The sequence below is a fragment of the Myotis yumanensis genome, unplaced genomic scaffold (genome assembly GCF_028538775.1).
Source record: "Myotis yumanensis isolate MYYU_CA2020_CCGP unplaced genomic scaffold, mMyoYum1.0.hap1 SCAF_4, whole genome shotgun sequence".
In the NCBI taxonomy this organism is placed as follows: Eukaryota; Metazoa; Chordata; class Mammalia; order Chiroptera; family Vespertilionidae; genus Myotis; species Myotis yumanensis.
In genome coordinates, this window is record NW_027223755.1 from 16,338,377 (window position 1) to 16,352,770 (window position 14,394).

At 40.4% G+C, this 14,394-nt stretch overlaps 1 protein-coding gene across 1 annotated transcript in view; it reads right to left on the minus strand.

Moving 5' to 3' along the window:
- Positions 1 to 318: 318 nt before the first annotated feature.
- Positions 319 to 14,394, minus strand: part of MARCHF11 (membrane associated ring-CH-type finger 11) — an 85,908-nt gene continuing 71,832 nt past the window's right edge. Inside the window, exon 4 of the mRNA XM_070411428.1 lies at positions 319 to 919. Within this exon, the coding sequence (XP_070267529.1) occupies positions 597 to 919 (323 nt within the window). The 3' untranslated portion in view covers positions 319 to 596. The remainder of the gene's footprint in view (positions 920 to 14,394) is intronic.

Sequence of the window (14,394 nt, forward strand, 5' to 3'; positions counted from 1 at the left end):
TTTACAAGCTCTCTGTACTGTTTCAGAAGTTAGAAAACAAGCCATAATTCCTAGAATCTACTTTCCTGTTGACAGGTTATTTCCTCCCATCTTCCCCCCGAAAAAAAAAATCATGGTCAAGTTTGCCAACCAGCATGAGGCACAGGGAGGTTCAGTGCAGAGCCTCATGGCTGCTCCGTTGATAGGCACTTTGGAACCAGCCCACAGAATTCTAAACTCTTCCCCAATTGTAGCATGTCTGAAAAATTACACATGGAGCACAAAGTTTGATAAAAATATATTTAAAACAAGCAAGAAAAAAATAGTTTGGGCCTTGAGGATAACTTTCATCATTCTTTTAACCAAGTAGAGTTAAATTATACAGATCATGATTTCAAGTATCAACTTATAAAATGTGTGATAAATCAGAAAGCAAACAAGAGGACTCTTTTATTTTTTCAGAAAAATGTATTTGCAATTCAAATGTTCATATAAAAAGCATAAATTTTAAAAAGTTCATAGATGTGTGTTTTTAGAAGTGTTATGGTTTTGCCATTCATTGCAATTACATTCCAAAATGTGCAGGGTGATCCACACTGCACCGTCCTATACTCTGGTCACACTGAAGTCACTCTCATCACAACTTCTCCTGAGCTGTTATCTTCTGACAGGTCTTCGTGGGGTCTCATTCGATTGAACAGGTGTAATAACACGTAGCCACATTGAAACCTCGGGGAGGTTAGCTGCGTGGGGTGGACCAAGTTCCTGTTCCGCAGAGCTGTCAATGGCAACCATAAAGTCCTGCTTGTAGAAGACTCTCCCCGGCTACTTTCTTCGATGTCTGTGGCTTTGTCATAATTTAATACATCCCAGTGTAAGTTAACAGCTCGCCAGCGCTTAAACACTCTGTAAACTGCAGCTCCTTCGTGGACAATGAGACCTACAATTCAAGGGAAAAAATCAATTTCAAAAGACTGGTCATAACCAAAAGTTGAGAATGTTATTTTGTATGCAATTAGGAATGAAAGAAATAGTCAACTCTTTGTTGCTCATCTTCTTTAAAAATATGGTATTCTGACTATTCAAATATTTTGGGACAATGGCAAAACACTAACTGAAATTGCCTGGGAACAATCAATATTCAAAGGTTAAGAGTTCAATACCATTCAGAGAATGTAGTTATCATGGATATAATTGACTTGCTTCATTATGGCTCAGAACATACTCTGGGCATTTCATTGCCTTAGGAGAAACATTAGGTTCATTTATTGATTCAACATGTACTTCACATATATTTCTTGAGCCAAGCAATGTATATGGGCTTGATCCCAGCAGGCAACTTAATTTTTGGAAAGAGGCATATATTAAGGTCAATGCCATCTCCCCAGTTCCTAAGGCAATGCCTGACACACAAGGAGGTATGATATAGCTTTTTGTTATTTTTACTCTCCAGACAGTTCAACAAAAATTTAGTAAGCACCTACTTGAAAGCTTTATGTATATTCTTTCATTTGGTTCTCAACACAGCCTTATGAAATAATTACAACCACGTCCCCCATTTCACAAGCAAGAACACCAAGCCCCAGGCAGGTGAGGGAATTTGCTCAAGAGCAGACGACTAGCCGAGGTGGGTCAGGAATTCAGACCCAGGCAGGCTGACTCCGGGGTCCTTGTTCTTCGCGGCCGCACAGTGAGGTGGATGATTGATGATCTCTGAGACAGAGTCTTCAGAGAATAAACTAGGCCAGTGATGGCGAACCTATGACACGCATGTTAGAGGTGACACGCGAACTCATTGTTTTGGTTGATTTTTCTTTGTTAAATGGCATTTAAATATATAAAATAAATATCAAAAATATAAGTCTTTGTTTTATTATGGTTGCCAATATCAAAAAATTTCTATAGGTGACACGGCACCAGAGTTAAGTTAGGGTTTTTCAAAATGCTGACACGCCGAGCTCAAAAGGTTCGCCATCACTGAACTAGGTGATACTAGAACCTCAGAGACCACAAACCAGCAGTCAGTGAATCAGATATGGTGCCCTGAGACATGGCGTCATGTCCTTCATCCACCCAAGGTCCCATCACACCCTGCATTCTTCATCATTTATATGTCATCATGGGGTGACCACCTCATAAAAAGGAGTCCCAGGGGTGGGGGGCTTCAGGTAGAAAAGTGAGGAGGAGCTCTTCTCTTTCAAGAGGTTGAAATTTCAGTGAAAGTTGGTGGAGAGGCCAATGAAATCTTTTTTCTTTAATGGAATATGGCCTGAAAGTAGAATGCTTCAGGTGACAACCATTTTTTAACAATAAATTTGAACAATGAGTAGATCTACCTCCTCAGCATTTAGAATCTTGGGTATATGCCCTCAAGAAACTCTCATAAATGTGCACAAGGAGGCATATTCAAAATGTTTATTTATATATTTGTTTGTTTTTTCAGAAAAGAAAATCACCACAATCTCAAAGTCTATCCTTAGAAGAACAGCCAGCCTGTGGTATGTGGATCCAAGGGACTTCCACAATGAAATAGTAGGAAACACGGCCATGGTACTAACATGGATACATCTTAAAACAACAGTGCAAATCTCAAAGCCACAGTTTAAAAAAAAGGAAAGTTTTAGAAGTAAATGATTAAAGAAATAATCTACACTTTATGGGTACAGATATATATGGTAAATAAAAGTATAAAAACATGCATGAGAATAATAACCATTAAATTCATAGTAGTGGGGAGGGGAAATGAAGTGAAATCAGGGAGAGACTTCAAAGAAGGCTTCGTTTTTAAGCTGGGTGCTGGGGATATGGATGGTCCACATGTTAGTCTGTATACTTTTTGTGTGACTGAATAATTCATAATTTCAAAAATCACAGAGAATGCGAAAAACTGATCTAAGATGGACTAGGTCATTGATGGCAAACCTTTTGAGCTCGGCGTGTCAGCATTTTGAAAAACCCTAACTTAACTCTGGTGCCATGTCATATATAGAAATTTTTGATATTTGCAACCATAGTAAAACAAAGACTTATATTTTTGATATTTATTTTATATATTTAAATGCCATTTAACAAAGAAAAATCAACTAAAAAAATGAGTTCATGTGTCACCTCTGACACACGTGTCATAGGTTCGCCATCCCTGGACTAGGTGAACTAGGAGAGACAATAAGGAGGTTACCCATATAGATGTGAGAAGTAGTGTGGTGGCAGTAAGGAGAATACTGAGGGACAGTTAAACTTGTCAGAAGGAAAATGGACATGAATAGTAATACAAAGAAGGGGGAAATCAGAGTCCCACATCGGTAAGGCTGGAGGAAGGGATGATTGAAAGAATGAGTACAACAAGTTTTTGATGGGAGATTATTTCATTTTTTTCAGCTAAAGCAATGCCAGAGAGGTTATAGAGATACCCAGCCCTTGGAAAACCACACCTACTTAACCGTAGAATTTAAGTTTTACATCGCTCCCTTACCAGATCAATTTCAGACACATATAACATAACCCCATTCCAAAGATATTTGTCATAGGCCACTAAAAATGCATATGGTCCAATAAATAAAAATGTCTTCAACCCAGTGACTATACACCAAAATAATCTGTAGAAAACTGCAATTTCAAATCATTGTTATGATCAACTTCTTTTTCCTAAGGAATAATCGGAGTTGACCCAACTGATTGGATGATTTTGGGAAACAGCCAGAATTAGAAGCCACCTCTACCAGTTTTTAATGGATGATTCTATTATTAGCTTTCTGATCTGTGGCCAGTGATTTAACTTTTATGGTTCTGATTTTCCTCCTTAAAATGCAATTGTAATACCTAATACTATTCAGCAGAATAGTATGAAGATAAATTAGAATTCATCAACTAGCACTCATATTTTCTCAGAGATGGTAACTATATAAATACAAGATATGATTATTAATTTAAAAATCAATAGTGAATCTATGTGGTGAGGAACATTTATTCACACTAATCACAAAACCATTATAGGTTGAGGCAGGTTCATTGTACATAAGTGCCGAATAGGGGGACAGCTTTACCAGGGAAACCACTCATTTTACAAAATTTTATCCTTTTTTTATTGATTTCCTTTGAAAGGCCAGAAATCAGATCTTTTGCTAGAGCTTAAAGTCACTTTCTTGGCATACACTCCTGGTAGCCCTTTTCTGAATACATAAATCTACCCAGTATTCAGAAATAAATCCCACAGGTCTTCATAGAACATTTTGAACCAAATTTAAAGAGAGAGAACTACTTGAAGTTTTTATGAAGACACGGCCCTCTTAAATTTCCAGCTTCATGTGCTGCTTCTTAATTGCATTTCAATTAAGAATAATGCTTAGATTGTGTTTTATTCTCCATGAGCAGTCAGAATTACTTCTTGCCTTCTAGAAGATTAAATTTTACTGAAATATGAGGAACCCCATCCCACCCTCAAGGTTGTCCACTGTACTGTAATTTTTTCTTCTTTACATATTCTGGAGTTGGGGCAAACGCCTTCTGTACTAGTGGTTATGAGAAGAAATGATGGCTGTGATCACTGAAATCCAGGAGTAAGCATTCATGCAACTCCAGTTTGTATGTTGGAAAACCCAGCAGCTAAAATCCATATTGCCATCCTTTCTTACTGATCCTCTGGTTTCATAATGGGGAGCTCACTTCCTCCGGTGGCTGTCACTCTCGGAGTAATACAAGTTAAGCCTTAAAAAGGATTTATCACCTTGACATTTTAGGTCATATGAGAACAGGCTTAAATTTACTTTTCCATCTGAGTCACTAAACCTGAAGGGAAAATCAATAATTTCTATAAAATATAAGTATTAAATATTTTAGGATACTTGCTACATTATTAATGGCATGGATATCAACAAGCTATGATTTATGGGAATTTGGGGTTTTAAGCGTTGAGCTCTGTGTGTGTGGTTGGTTTTATCATTTTCTTGCCAGTAACATTTAATTGGAGCACCCAGTTATTAATGTGCAAAGAACATTTTTGTTAGGGAATTATCTTTTAAAACAAAGCAGGATTAAATACTTTCTGGTTTCATTGGAATAAAAGCAACTGTTTATATATAGATAAAAGATATCCCAGATTTCAAAGTGGTGTGTTAGTTGAAATTCTTATATATTGTAGAAAATAAGTTAATTACCCAAAGAGATGGTGGGGCAGACTATCAGGTACACACTCGGTGCATGCACTTGAATACACACACACACTCTCTCTCTCTCTCTCTCTCTCTCTATATATATATATATATATATGTTTATTTTAACACAGACAAATGGTGTGTTATAATTAACAGAAACTTCCAATATTTTTGATCAAATAAATATTTTTATATTAACGACCAAAGCACTGGTCAAACTTTTATTTCTTATGCTACCAGCCTCAGCTTTTGTCCAAATAAGCTTGGTTATTTGCATAATTTAAAAGCCAAATTTTTATCAAGGATATATTTTGATAGTCAAACACTGTGCTATATGCTTTACATGCATGATTTTATATCTTGATGGAAACTTTACAAATAGATACTGTGATTGAACAATTTCACAGTTGAGGAAATTGAGATGTACAGAGATTTAACTTGTCCAACATCATGAAGATATAAGAAACAGAGGTGAAAGTAAAGCTCAAATCTGTCTATAAGCAAACATTGAGTACTATAGTCCTACTCATGTTAAATGTCCAATTTAAGGCAGTCTCCCCTAGTCATATAATGATGACCAAGTAAAAGAGACCTTGCTATCAACTCAAAGTAGGTATCTCCCTAAAATTCATGTTGAAGCCCTAATCTGTGATGCAATTGTATTTGGAGGGGGGATCATTGGAAGGTAATGAGGGTTATATTAAGTCATAAGAGTGGGGACCTTGTGATGGAATTAATGTCCATATAAAAAGTGGGAGAGCCCTGGTTGGTTTGGCTCAGTGGATAGAGTGTCGGTCTGCGGACTGGAGGGTCCCAGGTTCGATTCCGGTCAAGGGCACATGCCTGGGTTGAGGGTTTGGTCCAACGTGCAGGAGGCAGCCAGTCAATGATTCCCTCTCATCATTGATGTTTCTATCTCTCTCTTCTTCTCCCTTCCTCTCTGAAATTAATAAAAATATATTTTTTAAAAAGTGGGAGAAACATGAGTTCTCTCTCACTCTCTGCTCTCTGCTGTGCATACACGGAATGGCCATGTAAGGACATAAAGAGAAGATAGTTATCTGCAAATCAAGATGAGAGCCCTAACCAGATGCTGAATCTGCCAGCACCTTGCCCCTGTTCTTTCCAGTCTCCAGAACTCTAAGCAATAAATGTTTGTTGTTTAAGCCACCCAATCTGTGGTATTTTATTTTAGGAGCTCAAAAAGGCTAAGACAGACCTTGCAGATAACCTACATCACCCTCATTTAAAATATGAGTAAATTAAGTCCTGGAGACTGTGGCTTGGGCAAAGTTATGCAATTAGTTGCCATTTTTAACATCCTTGTGCGTCACTGCCAGTTATATCTCTAGGACTGCCAGTGAAACAGCCCCTTTCTTCCCTCCCTCCCACGAGAGGGAAAGGGATGGGAACCTTATTTGAAGGCAACAGTGTAAGTGGTGAGACCTTCGTCTGGTGAGCTGCACTCCCCTTGAGCCTTCCCAGGAAGTACAAGGTTCTGATGAAACCACAGAGAAACACAGGTTAAAGCCCTGTGTGCTGTTCAATCAAAAGGGCTCTTGGGAAAACTAAGGAGCTCGCAACCCCCAGCAGATATTTGGCCAGAAAAGGACCTGATTGTGAAAATGTCTAAGATTTCTAGATTAAATTTTACTATTCTCCCTTGTCAAAGTTATTCCTCTCTCCTTCTCCCTTCTCTCTGAAATTTGCACATAACTAAACTCTACAAATATTATCCTTTGTCATTCTGAGAAGTCAGGGTGCACCCAAAAAATGGTGACTTTGGGTCCCATTTGATCCCGTTTAAGAACAGCAGTTTAGAGTCAATCGCATAAAGTAGCCCCACTTTTGACATCTTAATTCACATCTTTTCTCGGAAGACTACAGCATGTTTAGACCAAAGAGGGTCAACTGAATGAGACTTTGGTCCAAGATACCCGTTGCTGGGATCATCTCTGCTGGAATGTAATAAAATGCATTAATCCTCCTGGCACATTTTCCCAACTGACCCTAAATTTAAATGCCCAACTGTCCTGGAAACATAGATGTGAGTATAGAGGTGATCATTTTTCAAGTCACTCCTCCATTGTTGAATCTTGTTAATATGAACCTTGAAAAAACTGTAAGTCATTGTTCTATGTATACTGAATGTTTTTGTTGGAGTAGACTATGGATGAAGCTTAAATGAAAAAACAAAAAACACCAATGGAAAAAAATATAAAACTTAGAGAGATAAAGACTGAAAATAACACATAAGTCATCACAGAAGTCACTAAGCTCACCAAAAAACAAGGCTATCGTAAACTGATAAGGTAAAAGCCACGTCTCTGGGAGCTACAATGTCCTGACTGCATATGGAAATTGTTGTGAACCCATATCTGAACAAATAATGTAAAGAAAATCCCACATACAATGCACTCCCATCTATAAAATATGGGTTGATTTTTCTATTGTTGAATGTAAATTTTAGATATACATTCAAAGAACCAAGTTGAAAATGGCAGACTGTTCATGAGAGCTTAAAGCTTAGAGGCTCAACACTCAAACCACCGGTACTAAAATCTGAGCAAGAAAAAAAACATTATAAGGAAAACACATTATTCAGAAACATCCCATGACATGAAAATATTTGGCATTAGAGGCTGGAAAATTTCCAAATATTGATGCTCTAACTCACCCCCACATCCAAAATAGATCACAGGGCACATGAAGAAATGACGATTAAATAGTGAAGACCTTAAATGGCTGTTTCTTGAGAGCACACAAAGGAAAATTCATGGCCACTGTCCTGTGACACTGCCACTCTCTCTGTCCTCTCTCTGCCCAATGAAATCTGCCGTCATCAGCTTGATGCAAACAGCACATTTGTGCTGCATCTTTAATGCTGATGACATTTCTGACTGGGAGTAGAACAAGATGGCAAATCCAAATTCCAATAAGAAGTGCAATATTTTACTAACTGGCAGTGAAAGTGCTTGACATAGGTTGGAACTGGTCCTTGACTTGCCATCTTATTTCAGTGAATGACCAACCCCCAAGTCAAGTCAGCTGAAACCTGGGAGTCACCTCGACTCCTCTATCCTTTTGCATTAAATTCTGCTAATTCTGTCTTCTTAGCAAATCTGAGATTAAAAAAAAACATCAATCAGAGAATCCCCTGAAAGAATCTCTCTCCAACACTTACATGATGAAGTATTAAACATGCTTCAAGATCCAGACGCTCTCATCATTTTTTTTCTGACCCACTCAAAATTAATTACTCCCTCCTGCCTGCTACCTCTCCACACAAGAAACGCCTGCAGTTTTACCTATTACCCACACTGGAACTATTTGCTTATATGCCTGTGAGCCTCATCTGCTGTGTGCTTCCTGAGGACAGGAACCCTAGTCCTACTTCAGTGTCTGGTACACAGTAGGAATTCAATAAATCTTTACTCAATGAGAGGAAATGAGAGACTAGCCATGATTGGAATTTAAAGGATAACAAAAATTAACTTAATTTAGTTGGGACTGCCATGAAGACAAAGAGAGATCGCAAGTATTATTCTATGAAGCGTTAGAGTAACATCTTGATCTCAGGACAAACAAATGTACACTCCAAGACTAGAGGTGGAAAAGGCCCATATTTTATGTCAGTGGAATTTGGGTCATGGGGAGAAGGTGATGATGATGATGGTGTATGTGTGTGGGTATGTGTGTGTGTGTTTGTATACAGACAGACAGATACACACACACACACACACACACACACACACACACACACAGGGTCTAAAAGGAGTAGAAGAGTTATAAAATTCTCTACAAGGATTTTTTTTCAGTCCTAATAAATTATAGCAGCCTCTCCCATAGTTTTGTTGGCCTGGTCATTAAGTGTTTGCCTGCATCAACCAATCATCAAGCCAAAGAGTTACAAAATGAATGCAGCTAGGCCTAAAGCCTATAAGACAGGTATGGATTCCAGGCAAACAGGGAGAATAAAAAGATGCTGTCCATTCATCTGACCATTTGCTTTTCTAAAAAGCCAATCTATCACTTAATTATTTTAATGATTTATTTATTCCTTAGTAGATAGGAGACTCCTGATCTTTTGATTACTAGCCCTGGAGCACTAACATACCATTGGTATGTTTACAGAATATTCCTCAAAAGCTGAAAACTTTGTCATATGTTATAAAATATATGATGTTAATTTTTTTAAATATTGAAAGAATTCACTGGAGAGAAATGTTATATCACCGGAGTTTCTACCCAAACTTGCTTGGAGTCAAGAAAAACCTACAGATATAATTATTTCAAAAACAGAAATAAAGGAATGAGCTCAATACTTTTATAGATAAAAAAGATATCCTAGAGTTCTCATAAAACTAGGAGTGTGGATTCGAACCAGTTTAATTTCAGTTGAATGCAACTTCAATTCTGTCCTTCAATTCATGAACAGATGAAACACCTACAGCAAAGATATAACATTATATATCAGAGGAATCAGAAGTGGACAAACACAGTTACTGAGTTTTAAAATTAGAAAATGTGGGCTCTGGCTTTATTTGACCCCTTCATTTTGGGGCATGAAGTCTCTAAGGACCAGAGAAACCATATGGTTTGACAAAGGGTCCATGGTTAGTTAGCGTCCAAGCCCAGAATCAGAGCCAGAACCTTGACGCCTGGTCCAGTGTGCTCACTCCCCAATAACTCAGACCGCAGGAGCCATCCTTGGGCAAAGCCAGTCCTCTCTGTCTCCCTCCAGCCCAAGGGATATTATTCCAACTATGAAGTAGTGTGAATCAAAATCCCTTTTCAATAAAATCAGACATGGGGTTAAGTTCTCCTCTGGCCTTTATCCTCAGAGGTACATTGCAACATTTGGATAGGAGATGGGAAGATTATAGTGACCCTCACAATCCTATCTAATAATAGACAAACATGGTAATTGACCATACCTTCGCTACGCCTCCCATTGGCTAATCAGTGTGATATGCAAATTAACTCAACCAAGATGGCGGCCAGCAGCCATGCAGCTGAAGCGAGCAGGAGGCTTGCTTGCTCCAGTGATGGAGGAAGCCAAGGTTCCCCGCCTGCCGCGGCCCGGCTCTGAGCTCCAAAAGCAACGAAGTTTCAATTATAGAAGCTAAACAAACCCCAGATACCTGCTTTCAGCAGGCCGTGGCCTCAGAGCTGGAGTTAGCAGGAGCCGGCTCTTAGCTCCAGTGACAGCAACAAAGTTTCAATTATAGAAGCTAAACAAACCCCAGATACCTGCTTTCAGCAGGCTGTGGACTCAGAGCTGGAGCTAGCAGGAGCCGGCTCTCAGCTCCAGTAACGGCAACAAAGTTTCAATTATAGAAGGTAAATAAGTCCCAGAATTTAAAAAAAAAAAAGAAAAAAAGGAGAGGCTGGGAGCTTCAGTAGCCAGTCAGCCTAAAAATGGCCCTCAGCCTCTCACCCAGACTGGCCAGGCACCCCAGTGGGGACCCCCACCCTAAAGGAGGTGTGGCCAGCCTGAAAACAGCCATCAGCCCCTCATCCAGGCTGGCCAGGCACCCCAGTGGGGACCCCCACCCTGAAGGGGGTGTGACCAGCTGCAAACAGCCATCAGCCCCGCACCCAGGCTGGCCAGGCACCCCAGCAGGACCCCCACCCTGATCCGGGACACCCTTCAGGGCAAACCAGCTGGCCCCCACCCGTGCACCAGGCCTCTATCCTATATAGTAAAAGGGTAATATGCAAACTGACCCTAACAGCAGAAAGACTGGGAATGACTGGTCACTATGACACACACTGACCACCAGGGGGCAGACGCTCAATGCAGGAGCTGCCCTCTGGTGGTCAGTGCGCTCCCACATGGGGGAGCTCTGCTTAGCCACAAGCCAGTACAGCGGTGGTGGTGGGAGCCTCTTCTGCCTCCTCAGCAGCGCTAAGGATGTCCAACTGCAGCTTAGGTCTGCTCCCCGCGGGCAAGTGGACATCCCCTGAGGGCTGCCAGGCTGCCAGAGGAATGTCTGATTGCCAGCTTAGACCCAATCCCCCGGGGAGCAGGCCTAAGCCGGCAGGTGGTCATCACCTGAGGGGTCCCAGACTGCGAGAGGGCACAGACCAGGCTGAGGGACACCCCCCACAAGTGCACAAATTTTTGTGCACCGGGCCTTTAGTTATAATAATAAATCTCTCTGCATGCCCGATGGAACAGTATGTGGTTAAAAAACTGATCAAAATCCATCTTGTGTGTTAAAGTTTTTTGGATCAGTAATTTACTTGATATATCTCCATTTATTACCCACACTCTAGTATATAGACCAAAGCCAGTTCTTAGAAGGATACTATTAATAGACTTTCCTCATGGGAAGTAGAAATAAACACAACGAATTTTCCCTTTTTTCCCTACAATCAACAATCTACTGCAAACTCACAGAGCACAATGTTATTAATCTTCAGGGTAAAACCAGACATGTATTGGCTATTTTATTTTTCAGGGTGAGAATAATATCTTTAAAAATATAAATTGAAATACCTAATTAAAACCTGCTTATCTTTGTGACCTGTAATAGGTTGTTTCATTTCTTGTGGCCTTGTTTTTCATTTCTCTTATATCATATAGGCTGTTTGTAAAATTCCATACAAAAGCTACTATCTAAGCATAAATAATATTTCTAACTCTTCCATTTCATTCACAACAGTCAGGTTTGTATAATTGCAAATACTCATAAAAGTTTAACCTGAATATAAAAATGCTCAGACCTCTGGTTTCCTTAATATTTTATTCTGTGATCTAACAACAGAATGTTTAAAATTCTCATAACCACTCTCTGGAAGATAGTGGAGTCACAGACAGAGTCAATTTGCACATGCACATATATGTGCACACCTGCACACAGAGTGAGGTCACTAGAGCTGTTGTCTCCTGACCTCTCAGCTTCTCTCCATGATCACGGAGGGTGTGTCCCTGATTCTTGGATGTCCTTGGCTTCCTAGACCCACACACTTCAGGTCCCGGTAGATGATAGCCACAACCTGGTGTGCCTAACCCTTCCCTCTGCTGTTCCTCCCTCACTCCAGCCTGGAGTTTTCCCTTCTAGAACCCATTCCAAGTGCAAGCTCTGAAACTACCACCCATTGCTGACAACCACCACCTCCGATGCCTCTCACTCACTCACTTTCTTAATTTCAATGTATCCTGTCCCACCTCCTGAAGAGTCTGGGCCCCTGGACTGTGTAGTCTCTCCCCACTCTCCCAGCCTCTTTCTGGCTGCGGCTCCTTCCCAGCAGCTGAGAAAGCACATCCCATCCTGTAATCACACTCCCACCACTGGAGGTGAAAGGCAAGGCTGATCCTGCTGCTGTCTTCTAGCAACTGCATGCAAAACCCCATCGTAGCCCAATCTCACCATTTCACGCTCTTCACTTATTCTTCATCCCATTGGGTAAAAAAGCACAGCCACATAGCCCTGTAGATTGGGACCACCCCTGCTCTCACCTCAGGAGGGCACTCAATTATGCCCAACAAAGTCTCTTAGCTCAGCTTCCTCCCCCAAAGCTCACGAGGCTCCCCTCAGACTACTCATTGACAACACATGAATGGATATGACTGTCTTCCAATGAAACTTTATTGATGAGCACTAAATTTTATATTTGATATAATTTTCATATGTCATAAAATAAAAAAAAATTCTTCTTTTGATATTTGTCAACCATTTCAATATGTAAAACCCATTCTTAGATCATGGGCTGTACAAGAACATTCCTCTGCTATTTATATCTCTATCCTGCACTCCAGGCTTTGGACACAATAAATAGCCAGTAGATGACTGACACCTCTTTGGCTAGATTGCCCAAATTGAGAGAGATGGCTCAAAGAGTCACACCGTGTCCTAGAGGAAATGGAAGGCAACTATAACAACATATTTGGTCAGCTATGCTGCTGATTATGCCGATATTTCTCCAAAAGAACTTGAACTTTACAAGGTCAAATGAAAGAAAGGTGTTGGGTTGGGTTTTCTCTTCAGAGGAGGCCTAACATGTTCATTAGCTTTAAGAGATCATGAAGGGCAAGTAACAAAACAAATTCCCTTCTATTTATTTCCTGGGGTTTTAAAAGCAGCAATATCACCATAACTAACATGATAATAATCTTTAGAAAAATTGGTAAACATCAGTATGACTAAGACATACAAAAGCCTATAATTTGTACCTCCAGAGCAAAGAGATAATAATAGCCTACATCTCAAAACATATAAAGAATACACATTTGTTTCCTCTCTAAGAATTTTGAATTACAAGCGGCCACTCTGCCTCTCCCTCCAAAGGGCCTGACCAGGATGTGCTCAGAAATTAGAAACCTAAAGGACCCAAGGCTGGGGCTGGTGTTGAAGAATAGACATCTGCTTGACTTGTGTCAGAATCTTTGTATAAATGAAGTTGCGGCATTTCCTGGGACAAAAAGCTCGCTAAGATATTCTGAAATTGAGAAATAATGACCTGTGCTTATAAAAGAATTCTAAGAAGTCGTTCCAAAGAAGCTAGCAGAACATGCAACTCTGGGAACAGTCATGGCTGCGGGGTGACAGGCCCCTTCCTTTCAGCATGGCCAACCTCACAACCCAGTCCTCAGCCTGGGACGAACTTTGAAGGGAAGCCCAGAGGGGCTCTGGGCCAGAGTGGAAGGTTTGTGTCCACCCTGCACTAACTGGCAGCTGTGTAAAGGTCTCCTAAGTAGCCAAATTGTAGCACTGCATGAATGTAGGTCCCTGATCAAATTATAGATCAGGAAATGGGATCATTTCCTGGAGCAAAGGTGGCTGGTAGTCTTCTTGTGTCAAGAGGAAAATTATGATATGAAGATTCAACAAGGAAATACTGGGTGAGTCAACTTTCCTAGTTATTTTGCCGAACACTGTTTGAGTTTGTGTGTTTGTTTTTCACACCCCTAAGATGCATGCAGACTTATCCACATTAGTGCTTCCCCTGAAACTCAGAATGAGACAAGGGCAACACCTTCTGCAATGCATTTTCCTGCACTGTAATGCAGAGTGCCAACCTCCACTTAGGCAGCTTTCCACATCGCCCTCTGTGGCTGAATGCTGACCTGCTGACATGCAAAGCTGCTTTCCTGAGTGAGCTCAGTGCTCAGATCCCAGACTTGGTGGTGATGGTGGTGGTTATGGGGGTAGGAGAGGGTGGAGAGTGATGAAAGTTTGGATTTGGGCTTCCGATATTTTGTGCTTTTAAAATATCAACTGAACACAGATTGGAAGCCTTAGCATCAAACTGGCTG